The sequence below is a fragment of the Oryx dammah genome, unplaced genomic scaffold (genome assembly GCF_014754425.2).
Source record: "Oryx dammah isolate SB20612 unplaced genomic scaffold, SCBI_Odam_1.1 HiC_scaffold_16, whole genome shotgun sequence".
In the NCBI taxonomy this organism is placed as follows: Eukaryota; Metazoa; Chordata; class Mammalia; order Artiodactyla; family Bovidae; genus Oryx; species Oryx dammah.
The window spans coordinates 14,093,371-14,114,095 of NW_024070200.1; the positions used below are offsets into that span (position 1 = coordinate 14,093,371).

At 40.7% G+C, this 20,725-nt stretch overlaps 2 protein-coding genes and 1 non-coding gene across 5 annotated transcripts in view; 2 read left to right on the plus strand and 1 right to left on the minus strand.

Moving 5' to 3' along the window:
* FRMD5 (FERM domain containing 5) overlaps nucleotides 1-5,172 on the plus strand; it is a 45,931-nt gene extending 40,759 nt beyond the window's left edge. The window contains exons 13-14 of one of the 2 annotated variants that reach the window (XM_040256644.1): nucleotides 1,515-1,858; nucleotides 2,038-5,172. In XM_040256644.1, the coding sequence (XP_040112578.1) occupies nucleotides 1,515-1,858; nucleotides 2,038-2,085 (392 nt within the window). In that variant the 3' untranslated portion in view covers nucleotides 2,086-5,172. Of the gene's footprint in view, nucleotides 1-1,514 lie in introns of both variants that reach the window. The other variant, XM_040256643.1, reaches the window with a different exon arrangement.
* Nucleotides 5,173-8,131: 2,959 nt separating this feature from the next.
* On the plus strand, nucleotides 8,132-8,203 carry TRNAE-CUC. Its single transcript has one exon. It is a non-coding gene; the product is annotated as a tRNA-Glu (tRNA).
* Nucleotides 8,204-8,322: 119 nt separating this feature from the next.
* Nucleotides 8,323-20,725, minus strand: part of WDR76 (WD repeat domain 76) — a 50,850-nt gene continuing 38,447 nt past the window's right edge. For both annotated transcript variants that reach the window (XM_040256646.1, XM_040256645.1), the window contains 4 exons: nucleotides 17,324-17,541; nucleotides 16,581-16,733; nucleotides 14,602-14,655; nucleotides 8,323-9,864 (listed from right to left, as the gene is read on the minus strand). In XM_040256646.1, coding sequence (XP_040112580.1) covers nucleotides 9,609-9,864; nucleotides 14,602-14,655; nucleotides 16,581-16,733; nucleotides 17,324-17,541 — 681 coding nt within the window. In that variant the 3' untranslated portion in view covers nucleotides 8,323-9,608. The remainder of the gene's footprint in view (nucleotides 9,865-14,601; nucleotides 14,656-16,580; nucleotides 16,734-17,323; nucleotides 17,542-20,725) is intronic.

Genomic DNA, 20,725 nt, shown 5'->3' on the forward strand with positions numbered 1-20,725 from the left:
AAAGATGTTAGGATGCTACCATCGCCTTGGCCAGTACCAACCAACCACGTGACTCTACCAAGTTCTGTAATCTCTTGCCCTCTCTACTTCATGAAGAATGTTGAAAGATGAAAATGTTTTGAAATGTTTAAACCATTATACAGATTTAAGAGTCTAGAGCGTAGGGACAAGAAATACAGCCAGGACCATGAAACTTCTGAAAGCAGGAGCTGAGAGCTGTGGCAAGTACACTAATGGTGATGTGATGGGGAGCAGAGGCGGAGAACAGGGGGCTGCCATCTCCCCCACCCACTCGTTTGTTCCTCTGGAGAACCTGCTGTAACTGTGGATATGCTGAGAATGGCTAAAGCAGCCTGGGCAGGCAGGCTAACGAAGATGAGACACACTGCTTCTGAAAGGTGACTGGCACCTTTTAAAAGAAGCTAACCCTGAGCCAGAAAACTCCCTAAGCAGCCTTGGTTAGGTCAGATCTTTACTACCTGGGAATCTGGTTCAGTCTCAGGCAGTCAAGGTCAATTTCAGAGCAACAGAAAGGGACAAGCTTCTCTTAATGTGGACCACAAAGGTAGGGAGAGCCACTCCGGCACCACCAGTATGTACAGGAGTGGGAAATGCAGACACTGAATCTGAAACCAGGAGCCTTTTTCTTGGGAGACACTCGGCCAGTCTGAGTCCACATCCTCAGGCCTGGGTGGCGGCTGTTTGGTTGAGGGAAGTAACCAGTTCCTGTTTTTCCCTACCAGAGCTTGAGCTCTGGAAAGACAGAAATGTTCTAAGAGAATAATGAGCGGTTTTAGGGACCAGAAGACCCTCCTCCTAACAAACGTTAAAGAGAATTTCCCACTGGTCCTCTTTTCGGAGACCACTCTGTACTCCGGGCTGACAGCTCCCTTGGTTTTACCTATTCTGGACCCGGCTCATTCGAAGGTGAAAAGAGAGGGCGAGCACTTAGGAAGAGCAGGTTGGGTTTTCACCCCACTTCAGGTCAGTACAGCTAAAAGTGGAGGCTGAAGAGACTGACAGCAACTGCAGAAGTCCAAAAGATGAGCTCACGAGTTCAAGGAGCAGTGTGTTCGGGTGTCAGGAGGACACTCAGCTCCAGACTAGGTAACTGATGAGGCCCCATTGGGCAAAACAGTCTCCTCTTCATTCCTGCCTCTCAAGACCCTCAGCTCCCTGAACCAAGACCCCCGGCTCTGGGTCAGAGATAGTTTGCAGTTCTCTTTCAGGTTGGGCTGAGCCAGGACACCAAAGGCAGGAAAGGCAGAATCTGTAATGAATATGGCCAAAACTATAAGCAAAGAAAGAAAACAGAAACTTACAACCAGTGACACCCTGATTCCTGCTGCTTCTCTGGTCCTATTCTTGATGCGCAGGGTTGGCGGCGGCTGGTCACGTGGGGCTGCAGAGGGGCTTCCTAAGACTTCAGCGACCAAACAGAACAGGGCTGCCTCCACCAGACAAAGCGTGCGCTGGTACACAGAAGCCTGCTCACTTCCCCTTTGTCTTTCCAGGCCTCGAGTCCCTGCGGGACAGTGCCCACTCCACCCCGGTACGTGCCTCCTCCCACGGGGACACGTTCCTGCCTCACGTGAGAAGCAGCCGGGCAGACAGCAACGAGCGAGTCGCCGTGATTGCGGACGAGGCTTACAGCCCTGCGGACAGCGTGCTGCCCACCCCTGTGGCCGAGCACAGCCTGGAGCTGATGCTGCTCTCCCGGCAGATCAACGGGGCGACCTGCAGCATCGAGGAGGAGAAGGAGTCTGAGGCCAGCACCCCGACTGCCGCCGAGCTGGAGGCCCTCGGGGGCGAGCTGAGGGCCCTGTGTCAGGGGCACAGCAGGCCGGAGGAGGAACAGGTGAATAAGTTTGTTTTAAGTGTCCTCCGTTTGCTCCTTGTGACCATGGGACTCCTCTTTGTTTTGCTCCTCCTCCTGATCATCCTTACTGAGTCTGACCTTGACATTGCCTTTTTCCGCGATATCCGCCAGACCCCTGAGTTTGAACAATTCCACTATCAATACTTTTGTCCCCTCAGGCGATGGTTTGCCTGCAAAATCCGCTCAGTGGTGAGCCTGCTCATTGACACCTGAGAAGGCATGAATCCTCCCAATAACTAGCCAGGTGGACCAAGGAGCCCGGCTACCCATTCCCAGCAATGGGGCCCATCGCGGAACCATCGGCACATGTTCCAAGTCCTCCTCTCATGACTCAGAAAGTCCACAGCCTAGGAGGGTCGTTTCCTAGAAGAAGAAAGGGGATAGGCACACGCCTTGTCTAAACTAACTGGGAAAACTCATTTCCTTCAGAGGTTCTCTCAAGAAAGGCTCAGCAACTCCGTTTCTCATCCTCCCAATTTGCAGGATAATTTTTTGTTCTGAATTTTGATTTTTCATAGATGTGTGTTATTTTGAAGATATCAAAAATAATTTATTTTGTTATTACTGATTCTCACAGTGGTGTCACCCAGCAGACGAGACTCTAGTTGAAGACTAGAGGGCTGTCGTCTTCTGTTTACTGCAGGAGCTTCCCTGCTGGGAGCCCGGCAGACGCATCACTGCAGCCTCAGCGGGGCAGGTCAGGGGCCTGGACGATGGGGGCTGTCTAGGTTTTCTTCCCAGACAGAGCTTTTAAAAAAAAAGTAAACATCCATGTAGAACGATTAAATGGAAAGTTGCTTCTTATGACGGTCTGAGTTGGATTTTCTTTTCATTTCTTTCAAATCTGAGCAGAGTGGGCATTTGAAACGACCAACTGCTACAGCAGCAGCAGCAGCAGCAGGGGTGGGCTCAGTCTGTCCCCTCAGACTAGATCCTAGGGAGCATCACCATGAGTTCTGTATCATGAAGTTAGACTCCTGTGACTTTTTTCTAAGGACCTCAAGACTTTTACAGTGCTCCAGAAGCAATAGGTAAATTCAGTGGTGCCAGGGGTAGACAGCACTGTCAGACGTTGGACTAAGTACAGTTAACAGAAACCAGAGCTAAGGTACCGGAGAGACTGTTGAGATCACACAGCAGTACTTATTTTGTACACCCCTCTTCCCCTAGAAAAGACTATTTCAATTTATATTTTAACAAAAAAAATATTATTTTCTTATTAATTCACCTTTTGTTTTTACTTTATGGAGTAAGAAAAATAGAGCCTGATGAACTTAAAAGATGCAAGAAAGAAACTGATCCTGAGAATGAAAAGCTTCAGAAAATAGAATTCCAAGATCAACCAAACAGCCTTGGAAGGGACCAGGAAAAGAATCTCTTTAAATAAGAGTTCTAACAGATGCCTCCAAAAGAAGGTGAACGTGGCAGAGACCAACACTTAGCTGTAGAAACACTGCCCCCTAGGGTCATCCTCTGCACCAGGAAGACGAAAGCTGTAGGAAAACGCTGGCTGTCCTGGCTGAGAGCCGTGGAAGCAGGCGGAAGTGTGAAGGGTGAGTGTGGGGTCCGCGGCCCAAGCTCCGCAACACTTACAACCGCTCACACACAAGAACTTGCTTTCATCTCAGGGAGAGATTTCCAAGTCATGTGGGGCTGGAGGACGTGGGTAGGATGGTCCGTGGACAGATTCCTGGGGCGTGCAGAGCAGAGAGAGTCGCGCGCAGGTCTGCCTTGCCCTAAGTGTGTCCTCTGAGGTGGCAGAACCATATCCATGTACAGACTATAACAGTCATGGAATAAACAGTTCCTTTTTAAGGTGGGTATTGCAAAATTTTAAATGCCCTTTTATCTAGATCAAGGGTCGGCAAACTTCTGTAAAGTGCCAGGTAGTAAATATTTTTAAATTTTGGTTTTGAAGGCCATACTCTGGCAACTACTCCACTCTGCTGTCTGAGCTCAAAAACAGCCACAGGTAATACATAAAGGAGCAAAGCTCTGTTCCAGTAGAATTTTTATTTATAAAAACAGATGGTGAGCTGAATTTGGCCCACAGGCCAGAATTTGCCAACCCCAATCTAGACAACAGAACTGTTTCTTACCAGTGTGTGAGCAGGAGGGCCAGCTCTGCTGTGATTCCTGACAGGTAAAGATCCAGGATCATTTCCTAGTAGAGGCGCTGGGCTGGCTTGTTTAAAGGGTGCTCAAACAACCAACCAGCAAAGAGATGCCTAATGCCACGATGAGCAAGATCAAGTATTGTAATGCTAATACGCAGCCAGAATCGAAGCCTGGAAGAGGAGGGCCTTTCTGATCATTTCCATACCAGCAACAATTTGGGCAGAATTACAAACATCTGTTTTCCAAGTGACAAGACAAAAACTGAGGGAGATCCTACTAAAGATTAGGGATCACTCCGAACCAGACAGCCACTGCCACTTGTCATCTACACAGGAAAGGCTTTACTAGCAGAGGACTTGAGTGAAAAGCAGGCTCAAAGAGGACAAGGCTGTCAGGAGACGCGGGGCTGGTTTTACCCTGGATTTCTACTGTCTTATGCGACACAGCAGATTACGTTTCAGTGTAGCGTTCCTACCTCAGTCTGTAGAACACGGTGTTTCTATGCAGTGAGTAGTGAGAGCCTGAACTCTGACCTTTCATATTCACATGAACGAAAGATGCAGTATCCCATATCTTGGTATGTGCTTGTTTCTAGAGTTCCACCAGTACAATAGTCCACACCACTTCCAACAGCGGGATTTGCTCTCTGAACAGAAACTTGTGGGTTATTTTTTTTCCAGAGCTTATCCTACCTACAAAATACAGATAGAAAAGTCTCCTTCGATTTGCTTTTCACATAATGCTTGAACAACAAACCTCCTCTGTTGGTGACTAGTCTTTTTTGCTATCTCCCCCATCATTAAAAGTTGTTCACGTTTCTTAACCTAGTTTTACTGTGTTCCACTATGTCTATTTTCTCTCAAAATTAGTTTGATCTCATTGTAGAAAAAGCAATGGTTTCCATAGCTTCATCTATCAGAGGAAATAAAACTCTTACTGAAGAATAGTGTACTGCATCTTTAAGCAGTAGAAGGTAAACTACCTGCAAATGTGAATTTCTTAGTTTCATTAAAAAATATATATATAGTTGTTAACCTTTCGTGTGCCAAAAATTCTAAGTTACATTTTCCTTCAAAGCAATGTACTTTTTTCTACATATGCAGTATGTAGTTAGCATAAAATCACTGGTGCCATGAAAATTATTTTTAAACTTAAATAAATATTTAAATATCATAGAAGAGAGTGGACTCTTTTTTTCTTTTTAACTGGCAGCCGGTCTCACTTTCTCCTCCATAAGTTAACAGCCCATAGATAAAAGGACACCAGTGGGGTTTACACAGCTGACTGCTGTCTGTGACTGAAATTATTTAAAAGAATCACTTTGCTTAGAGTCACCTATTATCTTTATTCCTCCCCCCCACCCAATAAATACTATTAAGAACTTAGGGACAAATGTATACCCATGGCTGATTCATGTTGAGGTTTGACAGAAAGCAACAAAATTCTGTACCAGCGATTATCCTTCAATTAAAAAATAATTTTTAAAAAAAAAGAACTTAGAAGCTATAAGTGTGGAATGATTTTAAATATGAATTGGACCTCGTTTTTCTGATGAGGAAAAAACAAATTATTTCCCCAAGGTTACACAGTCTTAGAGCCCAGAGGAGAACCTAGATGGTCCAACTTCTGAACTGGTATTAAGCCTGGAGTAAGAAACAGTGTCAGACTTTATTTTGCAGAGCTCCAAAATCACTGCAGATGGTGATTGCAGCCATGAAATTAAAAGACGCTTACTCCTTGGAAGGAAAGTTGTGACCAACCTAGATAGCATATTTAAAAGCAGAGACATTACTTTGCCAACAAAGGTCCATCTAGTCAGGGCTATGATTTTTCCAGTAGTCATGTATGGATGTGAAAGTTGGACTGTGAAGAAAGCTGAGCGCCGGAGAATTAATGCTTTTGAACTGTCGTGTTGGAGAAAACTCTTGAGAGTCCCTTGGACTGCAAGGAGATCCAGCCAGTCCATTCTAAAGGAGATCAGTCCTGGGTGTTCTTTGGAAGGAATGATGCTAAAGCTGAAACTCCAGTACTTTGGCCACCTCATGCAAAGAGTTGACTCATTGGAAAAGACCCTGATGCTGGGAGGGATTGGGGGCAGGAGAAGGGGACCACCAAGGATGAGATGGCTGGATGGCATCAATGACTCAATGGACATGAGTTTGGGTGAACTCTGGGAGTTGGTGATGGACAGGGAGGCCTGGCATGCTGCAATTCATGGGGTCGAAAAGAGTCAGACTCGACTGAGCGACTCAGCTGCACTGAAGAAAAAGAACAGAGAACACCTCCTATAGAGGGAACAGGATGACCGCACCACCACAGTGACAAACTTCATGCTCACAAGTACTTTCAGCATCCATTCCTTTAACACTGTCTCGTCTCATTCTGTAACCACTCTATGGCTGCAGGCTTGGTAACGGTCTTCTAAATTCCATGAGCATAAAAGGTGAAACTAAGGTCCACTGTGCTACTTATTACCCAATCTTGTTTTCAATTCTACCTGTCCTCCAGCCCTCCATTCTGCCACCAGATCATCTTCCGAAAGCAGTTACCTCCACATTTTAAGAGATTCCTATTAGCTTTAAAATGATATCCAGTGTCCTGTCCCCAGTGAAGTTTTTTTTTTTTTTCCTAATCGACAAAAATCTTTGCTTAAAGTGAGCTGAAGAGGAAAAAGCATGAGAACCACTGGATGAGAGTGGTTTCCCATGACGCTACAGATTCACAGCTGCCACCCTTCTTGGATAACTGACGAGGGCTCACCTGTGTGCACATCCTTTTTATTTTTTCCTTCAAGTTTGATACAGAAGGTGCTTCTCTGCCCTCCTCCTCATCCCCTGTACACTGGCTGAAAATATTTAAATCTTTGAACCACAGCCCTAAAGCTCTCTGCTTTCCTGGAGAAGTGCCTTTGCAAAGTCTTCTCTGTGGGAAGGTAACTCAAAAGCCAGAATACTAAAACAGGTCTTAAGCAATTAAGATTCTATCAGTCCCTAATCATCTGCAGCTTCTCTTAGTCTGACCAAGTCTCCATTCACCCCAAACGAGATCATCTCCTTCCTCCTCAATGTCACGTTAAAAAAAAAAAAAAAAGTCAGGCATCTCAAACATAATAACAGCAGTAGAATTCAGAGCTTACATAGTTATGAGATATTATAAAGGCCAACTAACACAAAAGGTTTATCCGGGAAGGAGAGAGTGCAAACATAACATACACATAATTACAGAAGCCACATGGCTTTAAGCAAGCCTCTGGGAAAAGTGCCTTTCACAACAGAGTACAGTTTAAGGATGTCGTAAGGGAGACAATTGTCCTTTATGTGCTTTCTAGATTTAAACAACTGTTTCACTGTAGAGCTTACCATGAAGAAACAAGCCCCCTACTCTCTCTCCTTCCTACACTGCCTCAAAAAGACAGAACTCTTGAATGGATATAAATAGCACAGTTTATGAGGCTACAATGGCAAGAGACCACAAAAGTGAGAAACATCAAGAATGTTCTAACATTTATAGCAGAAGCCAGGCAATTACCACGAAGTATTCAAGGCTTAAATGACAGTACTAATTTGATTAAGAGTAGTTTTCAACATGTTAAGAAAAAGAACAGTTCCCACAGAACTGGCCACGACTAGAACCCATAAAATTAAGTGGTGTGGAAAAGGGAAAGGGAGCCTAAAGTCTTCATTTAACTATTTCCACAACAGTTTATAACATACCTCAGCCTCACATAGGGCTTCCCAGGTGGTGCCAATGCAGGAGACATAAGAGGTTCGAGTTCTAGTTCGATCCCTGAGTCAGGAAGATCCGCTGGAGGAGAAAATGGCAACCCACTCCAGTATTCTTGCTGAGAGAATCCCATGGACAGAGGAACCTGGCAGGCTACAGTCCACAGGGTCACAAAGAGTCGGACAGAATTGAGCAGTTAAGCACATGCACCTGTACAACTTCACATAGCCTTATTTTGTATTTAATAAATTCATATTTCCACCTTGCTTATCAATTCCTGTATTCCAGCACCAAGAAAACAAGAGAAACCCTATTCCTTATAAATACCCACAACCTTTTAATAAGCTTCAAAATTTGTTTAGTCTTTAATTACAGAGAAGGAAATTATTTAAGCAAAACGTTGGAGGAACTTCCCTGGTGGTCCAGTGGTTAAGACACTGTGCTCTCAATGCAGGGGTCCAGGTTCAATCCCTGGTCAGGGAACTGGATCCCACATACTGCAGCCAAAGATCCTGCATACTGCAACGAAGACTGAGGATCCTGCATGCCACAACTAAGACATGGCCCAGCCAAATAAATAAATATTAAAAAAAGAAAAAAAATGTTATTCAAGGAAATTACATATATCACTTTATTTCTGTGACATACACTTCTGAAAAAATCATATCTCCTCTTAGAAATCATGCATACTGCTGAAACTATTTAGAACAGTCTTTCAGTAGTCGTTTGGCGATGAAGAACAACAGAAAAAGCTGAATCAATAATAACACACAGTAATCTCAGTTGCTGATTTAGTAGGGTCCAACAACAGACACATTCAAGTTGCCACAGCTTCTGAAAACAAGTATTTTTAATGAGTAAACGCCAGAAATGGAATTCCATAACACTTTCCCAGGCTACTAAATCTCCTCTGGAGAGTTTAAAAGACAAGGACACATAAAGCTGGCTGGGACCTTCTAGGGTAGGAGCTCTTACTTCTTTAACCCTGACCACAGTAATAGAGAAATACATTTTACATCATAAAATACATATGCATGTATACCTACAGCTATGTATGTATTATGGAACTAAGTTTCACAAAAGAATATTTGTTCTAATTATGTTTGCTGTTCTTTACTATTCGTCTCCTTTTCACTTTTTTAGACACTGGTCATGGTCACTTAAGTCAGGTCAATAGCTACAACCCAGTCTGGGAAACAGTGGTCTGAAGGTAATCTCACACTGGGTGGCAGGGATTAGTATATTCCAATCCTGTGCCTACAAGCTCTGGGACTCCCTGGCTGTGTCTCAGGAGCCATGGAGAGGAGTGAGGAGAAGGTCAACACAGGGACCCAGGCCCTGCCCAAGTGAACCACAGCTTCTCAGCAATTATCTTGGGATTTCATGTAAGATTTAATTTAGAGGCAAGGGGGAAAAAGTGCTCAGTTTAAAAAATTAAAAGTTTCAAAATCACTCAGATGAGATAACCTTTCAGGATCCCTTCCAGTGTATTTAAGTCTAGAAATAAATATGTATTTCAAACTGTAAAATAAACCACAAATCTATATATGACTATAGAATCAAGGAGACAAAAACAACCAAAACACTGATCACTCGAAGCTTTGTAATTTATAATGCTGGAATTTCTCCACATTCTGCCTGGTTAAAAGTGCTGAAAGCATCACAGTCTCCCCTCTAACGCCCTCCACATCCTACAGAAACAACCTCCAAGGCCTCTCTCTTCCTAAAAGTACATTCTGCTCATAATTCTTATTTACAAAGCAAATTTATATTCGCTAAATAGTACATAATACCAAGTAAACAGACTAAGCCACATGAATTACTAAGCTCCTTAGACAGATTAATTTGAACAAACTGGTGTTTCCAAACCCAAAACTCCACAACTTTCTTAATTCATAAAAACATGTACCCTCCCACTGGAATTACCTCCAGCCAAAATATACCGAGTTGGGTGCATAGCATTGATGGAACACACAGAGGCAAGGCATTCTCCACCCAGAAAAGAGTGCACCCACTTTCCTGTCTCATGGAAGATCTCCACTCGCCGTGGCTGGGCCATGCTGCCAACTATGACACAGTCTTCCTGCTTAGGGTCCCACACGGCCTGGAACCTGGTCAGCCATCGCCCGGTGATGGTGTTGTGCCTAATGAAACAATTTTTTGAAAGACAGTAAGTGTTAAATAACTCAAAATAGCATGGGCAGAGGGTAAAGATGGCACTGCTCCTAAATGCTGGTTTTCTCTGCCAAGTTTCAAGTTACTGAGTCATCAACGACCTAATCTTATCCTTCCTACAAGACTGAAACCCGGGAGAGAGATGTTGTCTGCATTTTTGAATCTCCAGTGCTGAGTACAGTGGTTTGTGCTCAGTGCATGGTCACTGAACATACTGAAATGGCAACATTTTTGTTCAGCTTCCTAACTCAATGCACTCCCCTCCTTTGTTTTTTAGCACATGCAAATACAAGACCTAGAATAAAGAAATATACCATCTAAGTTATTGCTGTTTAACAGAATCTATTTCCCATATTTGTATTCCCCTAATAACCAAACCCTGAAATCATCTTATATAACCTATACAACCATAAGGTAAAAAGTACTTTGGGGGCTCAAAGAAGAAAAAATCACAAGGGAAATTAGAAGATATCTGTACACAAATAATACAACTATCAAAACCTATGGGATGCTATGAAAGCAATACTAAGAGGGAAATTTTTAACAGTAAACATCAAAAAAGAAGAAAGATATCAAAATCAACAATCTAACTACATCTCAAGGAACTAGAAAAAGAAGAATAATCAAAACCAAAAGTTAGCAGAAGGAAGGAAATAATAAAGATTAGAGATAAAAGAATTAGAGAATACAAAAACAATAGGAAAAATTAAGAGCATTTTTTTTAAGAGGACAAAACTGGCAAGCTAGATTAAGAAAACAGAAAGTGCAGATAACTAAAATAAGAAATGAAACTGGGACAACTTATGTTACAGAAATAAAAAGGATTATAATACTATGAACAACCATACACCAATAAGCTAGACAATCCAGAAGAAATGAATACATTCCCAAACACATAAAATTTACCAAGACTGAATCAAAACTGAAGAGGAAATCATTCAATGAGGCAAACACTTCTAATACCAAAGCCAGACAAAGACCCTACTGGGAAAAAAAAAAAAAACAAACAAAAAGCCCTACAGATTAATATTCCTGATGAATCTTGGTATAAAATTCTCAACGAAATACCAGCAAAAAAATTCAAACAGCACATTAAAAGGGTTATACACCATGACCAAGTTGAATTTATACCTGGAATGCAAGGAAGGTTCAAAACACAAAACCCAACTAATTGACATACCACATAAATAGAATGAAGGACAAAAATCATAAGATCCTCTCAACTGGTACTGAAAAACCATCTGACAAAATTCAGTACCCTTTCATGATAAACACTCAACAAACCAGGAACAGACAGAAACGATCTCAACATAATAAAATAGGGGTCATATATTAAAGGCCCACAGCTAACATTATACTCGATGAAAGACTGAAAGCTTTTCCTGTAAGATCTGGTAAAAGGCAAGGATGCCTTTCTTGCCATCTATTCAACATATTTAACACTGGAAATTTGCTAGAATTAGAAAACTGGGTAGGATTAAAGACTACACACACACAGTTAAAAACTAAATCTCAGCAAATTTGCAGGATATAATCAACACACAAAAAGCAGCTGCATTTTTACACACTAACAATGACCAATCCAGAAAGGAAAATAAGAAAACAACCCCAGGACTTCCCTGGTGGTCCAGTGGTTAAGAAGCCACCTGCCAATGCAGGGGACATGGGCTCAATTCCTGGTCTGGGAAAATGACACATGCCACAGGGCAACAGAGAATGTGCACCACAGCTGCTGAGCTTGTGCTCTAGAACCCATGCTCCTCAACTAGAGAAGCTGCCACAATAAGAAGCCCATGCACCCCAATGAAGGGTAGCTCCGCTTACCACAACTGGAGAAAGCCTGCACACAGCAACAGAAACCCAGCAGAGTCAAAAACAAATAAATACATTTCTTTAAATCCCATCTGTAATAACATCAACAAAAATAAAATATTTTGGAATAAATTTAACCATAGATATGAAAGATCTGTACACTGAAAACTACAAAGCATTACTAAAACAAATAAAAGACACAAATAAGACACAAACAAATAAAGACACAAATAAATTGTCTGTGGATTAGAAGACTCAATATTGTTAAAATGTCTGTACCACCCAAAGTGATCTATAGAATTCAACCAATGCAATCAATCCCAAGGGCATGTTTTACAGAAATAGAAAAAAAAATCCTAAAATTAATATGAAAGCTCAAGGGATTACAACAGCCAAAATAATCTTTAAAAAGAAGAACAAAGGTGGGGGCCTCATATATCCTGATTTCAAAACATACTACACAAAGCAACAGAAACCATGACAGCGTGGTACTGGTACAGAGACAGACGTTATGGACAAGTGGGACAGAATAGAGAGCCCATAAGGAAGGAAACGCTCACGTTCCCGGTCAAATGACACTTAACAAGGGTGCCAAGACCACAAAATGGGGAAAGGAGAGTCCCTTCAAAAAATGCTTCTGGCAAAACCGGACATCCACATGCAAAAGAATAACATTGGACAGTAACCCTGATGGCTCAGTGGTGAAGAATCTGCCTGCGAGGTAGGAGATGGGGGTTTGATCCCTGGGTCGGAAAGATGCCCTGGAGGAGCAAATGGCAACCCACTCCAGTATTCTTGCCTGAAAATCCCACGGACAGAGAAGCCTGGGGGGCTACAGTCCACAGGGTCGCAACAGTCATAGATGACGTAGTGACTTAACCACCATAACCTCATACTATATACTAAAATCAACTCAAAGTTGATTAAAGATCTATACCTAAGACTTGGAACTCTTAATAAAACATAAAAGAAAACACAGGGGAAAGTTTCAGTACACTGGATTTAGCAATGATTTTTTGGATATGACACCAAAAGTACAGGCAACAAAAGCAAAAATAGACAAATCGACATCATACTTATAAACTGTGCAAAGGAAACAATCAACAGACTGAGAAGGCAACCCACAAAATGATAGAAAACATTTGAAAATCATATATTTGATAATGCAGAATATGTAAGGAATTTCTATAACTCAACAACAAAAATGATGTAATTCAAAAATAAACAAAAGACCTAAACAGACAATTCTCTAAAGAAGATAGATAAATGGTCAATAAGCATATGAAAAGATGTTTATCATCACTGATCATTAGAGAAATGCAGATCAGAATCACAATGATATATTAGCTCACAATCATCAGGATAAGTATTGATACATATAAAGAGAAATTAGAACCCTGGTGCACTCCTGGAATGTAAAATGGTTTGGCAGCTATGGAAAAACAGTATAGAGATTCCTCAAAAAATTGAAAATAAAATTATCAGATGATCCATTAAAATCTCCTTTCTGGGTATTATCCAAAAGAATTCAAAACAGGATCTTGAACAGATACCTTTACACCCATTTGTTCACTGTAGGCTTTTTCACAATAGTCAAGAGGTAGAAACAACCCAAATGTTGATCAAGAGGTGAACGGATAAAGAAAATATGGCATATACATGCAATGGAATTATTATGCAGCCTTTAAAAAGGGAGGAGATCCTGTTACATGCTAGAACATGGATGAATATCAAGGACATTATGCTAAGTGAAATCAACCCATCACAAAAAAACAAATGCTCTATGATTTCACTCATATGAAATACCTAAAGTAGTAAAAATCATAGAAACGCAAACTAGACAGATGGCTGCCACAATCTGGAAAAGAGAGAGGAATTAATGTCTCAAGGGCCAGGTTCAGTTTTGCAAGATAGAAAATTCTAGAACTCTGTTGCACAATGTGATCACACCTAACACCACTGAACTGTATACATATAAATAGTTAAGGTGGCTGACTTACTGTTGTGTGTTTACAATCACAACTAAAAATAAGGTAAAAAACAATTTAAATATATGTGGGGCTCTTCACTGCTCTCCAAAGCAAAGAACAAAAGCATTGCCCTTTTATTCTCTACATCACAACACCACCAACAGCCCTTTCTTATTAAAGAAGGATGAACAATGGAGAACCACATTTCTCACTGCCATTCAATGACCTTATCTCTACTGACCCCAGAATCATCACCCTAGATAATTTTTTAAAAATACACACTAGAAGTCAATAAACTAACTAGAGTTAATAAAGTTTGAAAAAGGAAATGAAGAGGGGAAATTCTGTGAAAAAGAAAATAAGCATATTAAATATAGCCTCTATAGACTATAAAACTCATGAAGAAACAGTTAACATATATTGCATGCCCTGTCCCCAACTTTAAAAACGCTGATAAAGTATGTGTAGGAAGTGGACACTGAGTAAAGTTTGATGTAAAATACATATATTAAAGGTAGCAGATGCAAAAAGAGGATAACCAAACAAAGAAATAGGAAGATGGGGAAGCTAAGCCCAGAACAAACAGGTGCAAATAAAGAGTGCTTCAGCTAGCCTCACGAGCAAGTCAGTCTCAATATGATAACATGACTAATTTAGTTTTTGAAAAGTCATTCACCTTAACCAAATATAACCACTAAGAGGCAGAGAATAGCTACAGACTAAAAGAGACAGAACCTCTTTGTAGACATAGGCAACCTGGAAGCAAGAACTCTTCTGGATGGGATAGGAACAAGTAACCAGGAACACTGTAATATAAAATCAGACCTATACCATCTCTTTGATAATCAGATGTCTCATGTATGCAGTCCAACAAACAGCTCATAGTAATCCAGGGTCCACGTTATTTGGCATATGGGCACTGACCTGATGGTGGTAAGAAGAGGAATCTTCGAGGATATACAGCTGCTGTCAAAGATTCTGCAAAATAAACAGCAAGAATAAAGAAGCACACTCTTTTTATTGTTTGAGATTTTTCTGAAATATCATCAGGGTATTTAACAAGTTTTTCACTGGTTCATGATAATGAAATGGTTGTTTTAAAATATATAGGATCAGGTTCTAACAAACCTCAGCTAGCTAACGTATTTATAAAAGTTACAAAGAATATTGTAAAATTCAGTTCTTAGAGTTTAGTTTGGAAACTAAACACTATTAGTCCAAACTTAAATGTACATTCTACAGTGATAATCCAGACTCTACAATCAGATCCACAGTAATATAGGTCATACATAACGGATGTTGTCTGAAAATGCACAAATAACCTAAAGTGCAGGCATGTGTCAAGAGCAATTTCCCCATGAGACCTATCGACTGAAGGCGTCATACTGTCACACTTCCAGGCTCTGGCAAGACTGGCTGGCCAGTAACTAAGGGGAGGAACTGCGTGGGCAACTGCAGGAGCTCCGAAGCCTCCACCAGGCACCCTGGCAGAAAGTAGCCATGTCATCACCACCTTGCCCTTCTCCTTGTGCCTAGCTATCCCACTGCCATTTCTTGGCACTAGAACTCTAATTAGATTACCAGAAAGCCAAATCACAAGAGTAAAGTCTGCAGTGCAAATGAACAGGAATGGGACAAGTAAGTGGTCCTTAACACAGAGAAAACTGCATGGGTGGAAAGGGGACACTGGGCTGTGATAGCCCAGTGATGAAATCTCTTAATGTACTACCTGGCAATGCTCACAGACTTTACAAGGAATTAACAGGGCACCTCTCACACACATATAAACCATGTTCTTCCTAATATATGGGTCTTAACAGAAATTAGGTGATTTTCTAGAGCCCAGCCCATAGTACACATTCAACAGATACTTGTTGAGTGAATAATGAACACATTCCAAAATCACTTAAGGTAAAAGTCTCATAAATTGAGAATTGCTTGCAATGTTTAGCAAAATTGTGGATTTTAGAAGAGAACAAAATTATTTCCTTCATTGCTGCATTAACATTCTCCACATTTTTAAAAATTGGCATTATTTTCTATTTTTGTTCAACTGGCTTATATTACATTTTAAAATCCATTTTTAGGTAGTAGCTATAGAATGATACCAAAGCTAAAATCATAAAATTTTATCCAATAGTTTCTACAGAGACCCAGTTTTTGCCATCTTTTCTGCCTGCCCATGGCCAAGGGCTCTGCAACTTCAATTCAGCACTTGACTTGTGGGAGGGATCCCACTATCCCCAGAGTAAGAGCTTCTTCCTATGCTAAAATTATCTTCTGCCCAAGATGTCACACAGAAGGGCTTCCCTGGCAGCTCAGGTGGTAAAGAATCCACCTGCAATGCGGGAGACCACGGTTCGATGCTGGGTCGGGAAGATCTACTGGAGGAGGGATAGGTTACCCATTCCAGTGTTCTTAGGCTTCCCTGGTGGCTCAGATGGTGAAGAATCCACCTGCAATGCGGGAGACCTGGGTTCATTCCCTGGGTTGGGAAGATCCCCTGAACGGCTACCCACTCCAGTATTGTGGCCTGGAGAATTCCACGGACAGAGGAGCCTGACAGGTTACAATCCATGAGGTCACAGAGCTGGACACGACTGAGCGACTTTCACACAAGATATCACAAGTCTGATTTCATCAGATTTCAGTGCTAAAAGGAAAGCCTGACATCATTCCCCAGGGTAGTTACAGACCTTCCTTGCCAATCTCAAGAAAATTTACAGATTCCAAAACTGCTGAAATGATATTAAGTACAAGTCATTGATCTTTGGGAACCTAGACATGGCTACAAAACAATTAACGCTAGTGATTTAATAAGAAGTAACAGTAAACAAAGCTACTGGTTAACGAACACAGTAATTACAGACTCTTAACAATGTATTTCTGTCTTCCCAATTTACCTCAGCTTACAATCAGCACATGTGGTTACTACTCTGTTACCAGTAAGAGGTGAAAAATAGGCTGAAGCGATGCTCTTTGTGTGTTCAGTTAAAGAAATCAAAGGCTGGTTTCTACTGGGCTTCAGGCATCTTGCATCATAAATATGAATGTCCCTGTAACAGGAGGAATAATTCTCAGTGTTATCACAGTACACAGAGTAAGCCTCTACAATAGCACAGAACATAACTAAGACACTCAAATACACACTACATTGAAGAACAGTTAAGACAGACCCCTCTGATCTGTATTAACTTTAAAAACACGGGTATAGATTAAAAATTAGAAAAATTCCAAAATTATAGCATATATATGTAACCAGGTAGGTATAGAGAGACAAGATTCTAGCTGGATTTCTCGTCGCCTCAAGAAAAAAGTTAACACAGACTAAGAAATTGTAGGTCCCATTTAGCTTGTATTTTTTACAGATTTTCTTCTCAAAAGACTGAAGTAAATGCACAAGACCAGGGAAAACAAAAATGTATATTTGTTTCAATATTTTCACTATGTATTAAATCTCATTTTAAAGAATCACAAAAAAACTAAAAAAAAAGAAAGAAAGAAAGAAAGAAAAACACCCTTAAATTAGCATAGAAAGGAAAATTATTTGGTCTGTGGGTATCACAAAAAAGTCTTTGTCAATCAAACTAAAACATTATTCCTAATGTTAAAACATCTATATCATAAAATTTTATGAAGAACATACCTTAATCCTGCAGTGATAAAATACTGTCTATGCACTGGGTGCACATGAACAGTTCTTATTTTGCTCAAAGAAGATTTGATAAGTTTCTCACAAGAAGTTCCAGGAGTCCGCCTATCCACTAGTGACATACTTCCATCCCAGTGACCTACTATTAAAGTGGAGGCATCTTCCGTCAAGAAGTCAAAGGAGGAAAAGCTTCCTGTTTCATCTCTATATATCTAAGGATATAAGGAACAATCAACTTAAGTAATGCTCTTCTTTTTAAAAAAAGCCAATGCATAAATTCTTTGTTAAAATAGTAATACAACACTTTACCCCAAATACTTCATTTATCCTCCCATCATCCCCACAAGAAGCACAGGACAAAATGGTCATCCTCTTTTGCAGAGATGGAATCGAAAGCACTGCCTGATCAACTCTAAGACTTGCCTGCAATCAAACAGCCCATCCACCCATGTTGGGGCTACATCCCAAATCTTGTAAATCCAATAAACCTCAGTTGCAGATCTACCCTGAAACTTACTAGGAAATAGACTGAATTTGAATTCTACTCAATTGAAATACAAACTGAAACTCAAAAAGATATATGCACCCCAATGTTCACAGCAGCCCTATTTACAATAGCCAAGACATGGAAGCAGCCTAAAGGGTGCAACCACAGTGGAGTGGATAAAGAACATGTGGTACATATATATGATGGAATATTCAGTTTCAATGAAAGTTGCTCCGTCATGTCCGACTTTTTATGACCCCATGGGCTATAGAGTCCATGGAATTCTCCAGGCCAGAATACTGGAATGGGTAGCCATTCCCTTCTCCAGGGGTTCTTCCCAACCCAGGGATTGAACCCAGTCTCCCACACTGCAGGCAGACTTTTTACCATCTAAGCCACCAGGAACACCCTGATGGAATGTCAGCCACAAAAAATAACAAATTAATGCTATTTGCAGAAACATGGATGGACCTAGAGATTGTCATTCTGAGTGAAGTAAATCAGATACAGACAAATATCATGTATTGCTTACATGTGGAACCTAAAAAAAGGGAACAAATGAACAAAACAGAAGTAGAGTCATGAATGTAGAAAATAAACTGTGTTTACCAGAAGATGGGGGAGGGGGTGGATAAATTGGGACTGACATATACACACTAATATATATAAAATAGATAACTAATAAGAACCTGCTATATAGTACACAGAACTGTACCCAATACTCTGTAAAGGTCTATATGGGAAAAGAATCTTGTGGATAATATGTATAACTGATTCACTGTGCTGTACACCTGAAACATAACACTGTAAATCCACTATACTCCAATAGAATTTTTTTTAATTATATGGACAGTAATCACATCACTGGTTTCCAGGGGCTTGGGAAAGAGGAGAGGACTAACTGCAGAGGGTCATGAGGTAATTGTTTTCAGGTGATGGAAATTTTCTATATCTTGACTGCAGTGGTGGTTACATAAGTTTGCCAAGATTCATAAAACTGCACACCTAAAATAGGTGAGTTTTATAGTATGTACTGTATACCTCAATAAGCCTGGCTTTTAAAAAAATAAATAAGTGGAGAACTTTGACAACTCAATACTAAAAATACAGATAACCCAAGTAAAAACAGGCAAAGATCCCAACAGACATTTCTTTAAATAATTACAATAATTACTAATAAGCAAATCCCCGTCATGAACAACAGCCCTGTCATGGCGAAGGGGCTTGTTTAACTCAATGACACTATGAGTGATGCTGTGCAGGGCCACCCAAGACAGGTCACACTGAAGATTTCTGACAAAATATGGTCCACTGGAGAAGGAAATGGCAACCCATGCTAGTATTCTTGTCAGGAAAACCTCATGAACAGTATAAAAAGGCAAAAAGATAGGACACCAGAAGATGGACACCGACCCCCTCCAAATTGCAAAGGGTCCAACCTGCTATGAGGGAAGAGCAGAGAGCAATTACTAATAGCTCCAAAAAGAATGGAGCAGCTGGGCCAAAGCAGAAATGATGCTTAGTTTTGGATGTGTCTGGTGGAGAAAGTAAAGTCCAACGCTATAAAGAACAGTAGTGCATAGGAACCTGGAATGCTAGGCCATGAATCAAGGTAAATTGGACACACTCAAGCAGGAGATGGCAAGACTGATCTACAGATCGAGAATCCCAAAAATGATGTTATTTATCCTCAACACCGTTTTACTAGACCACAAACCAGGAGCCTAAGGCTTTAGTTACTGACACCTCTGCCTCAGCTTCAAGGCGTCTAACAGCTGTCTGTTGACAGAATCAAGTCTGCACGTGGGTGTGGTTTGGTTCACTATTTCTTTTTTCTCCTTCTTAATTTCTTTTTACAGTTTTACTGAGATGTAGTATTTCCTATACCATAAACTTCACTCTCACCATGTTTTTTAAACTATGACTTAACTCACAACACTGACATTAAAAAAAAAATCTTAGGACAACTTAGGAATCAATGAACTAAAATGGACGGGAATGGGCAAATTTAATTCAGATGACCACTGAATCTACTACTGTGGGCAAGAATCCCTTAGAAGAAAAGAAGTAGCCCTCATAGTCAACAAAAGAGTCCAAAATGCAGTACTTGGGTACAATCTCAAAAATGAAAGAATAATCTTGGTTCATTTCCAAGGCAAACCAGCTGAGTTATTTAAAATCCTAAATGATGGTGTTAAAGTGCTGCACTCAATATGTCAGCAAATTTGGAAAATATGTCAGGACAATAATCTGAGTCTATGCCCCAACCACTTATGCCAAAGAAGCAGAACAGTTCTATGAAAACCTACAAGAACTTGTAGATTTGACACCAAAAAAAAAAAAAAAAGATGTCTTTTTTATCATAGAGGTCTGGAATGCAAAAGTAGGAAGTCAAGAGATACCTGGAGTAACAAGCAAGTTTGGCCTTGGAGTACAAAATGAAGCAGTGCAAAGCTAATAGAGTTTTGTCAAGAGAATGCACTGGTCATAGCAAACACCCTCTTCCAACAATACAACAGACCATTCTACACATGGACATCACCAGGTAGTCAATATTGCAATCAGACTGATTATATTTTTTGCAGACAAAGATGGAAAAGCTCTATATAGTCAGCAAAAACAAGACCTGGAGCTGACTGTGGCTCAGATCATCAGTTCCTTATTGCAAAATTCAGACTTAAATTGAAGAAAGTAGGGAAAACCACTAGACCATTCAGGTATGACCTAAATAAATCCCGTATGATTATACAGGGTAGGTGAAGAATAGATTCAAGGTATTCCATCTAGTAGACAGAGTGCCATAGTTCTTCAAACTATGGACAGAGGTTTGTAACACTGTACAGGAGGCAGTGACCAAAACCATCCAAAAGAAAAAGAAATGCAAAAAGGCAAAATCGTTGTCTGAGGAG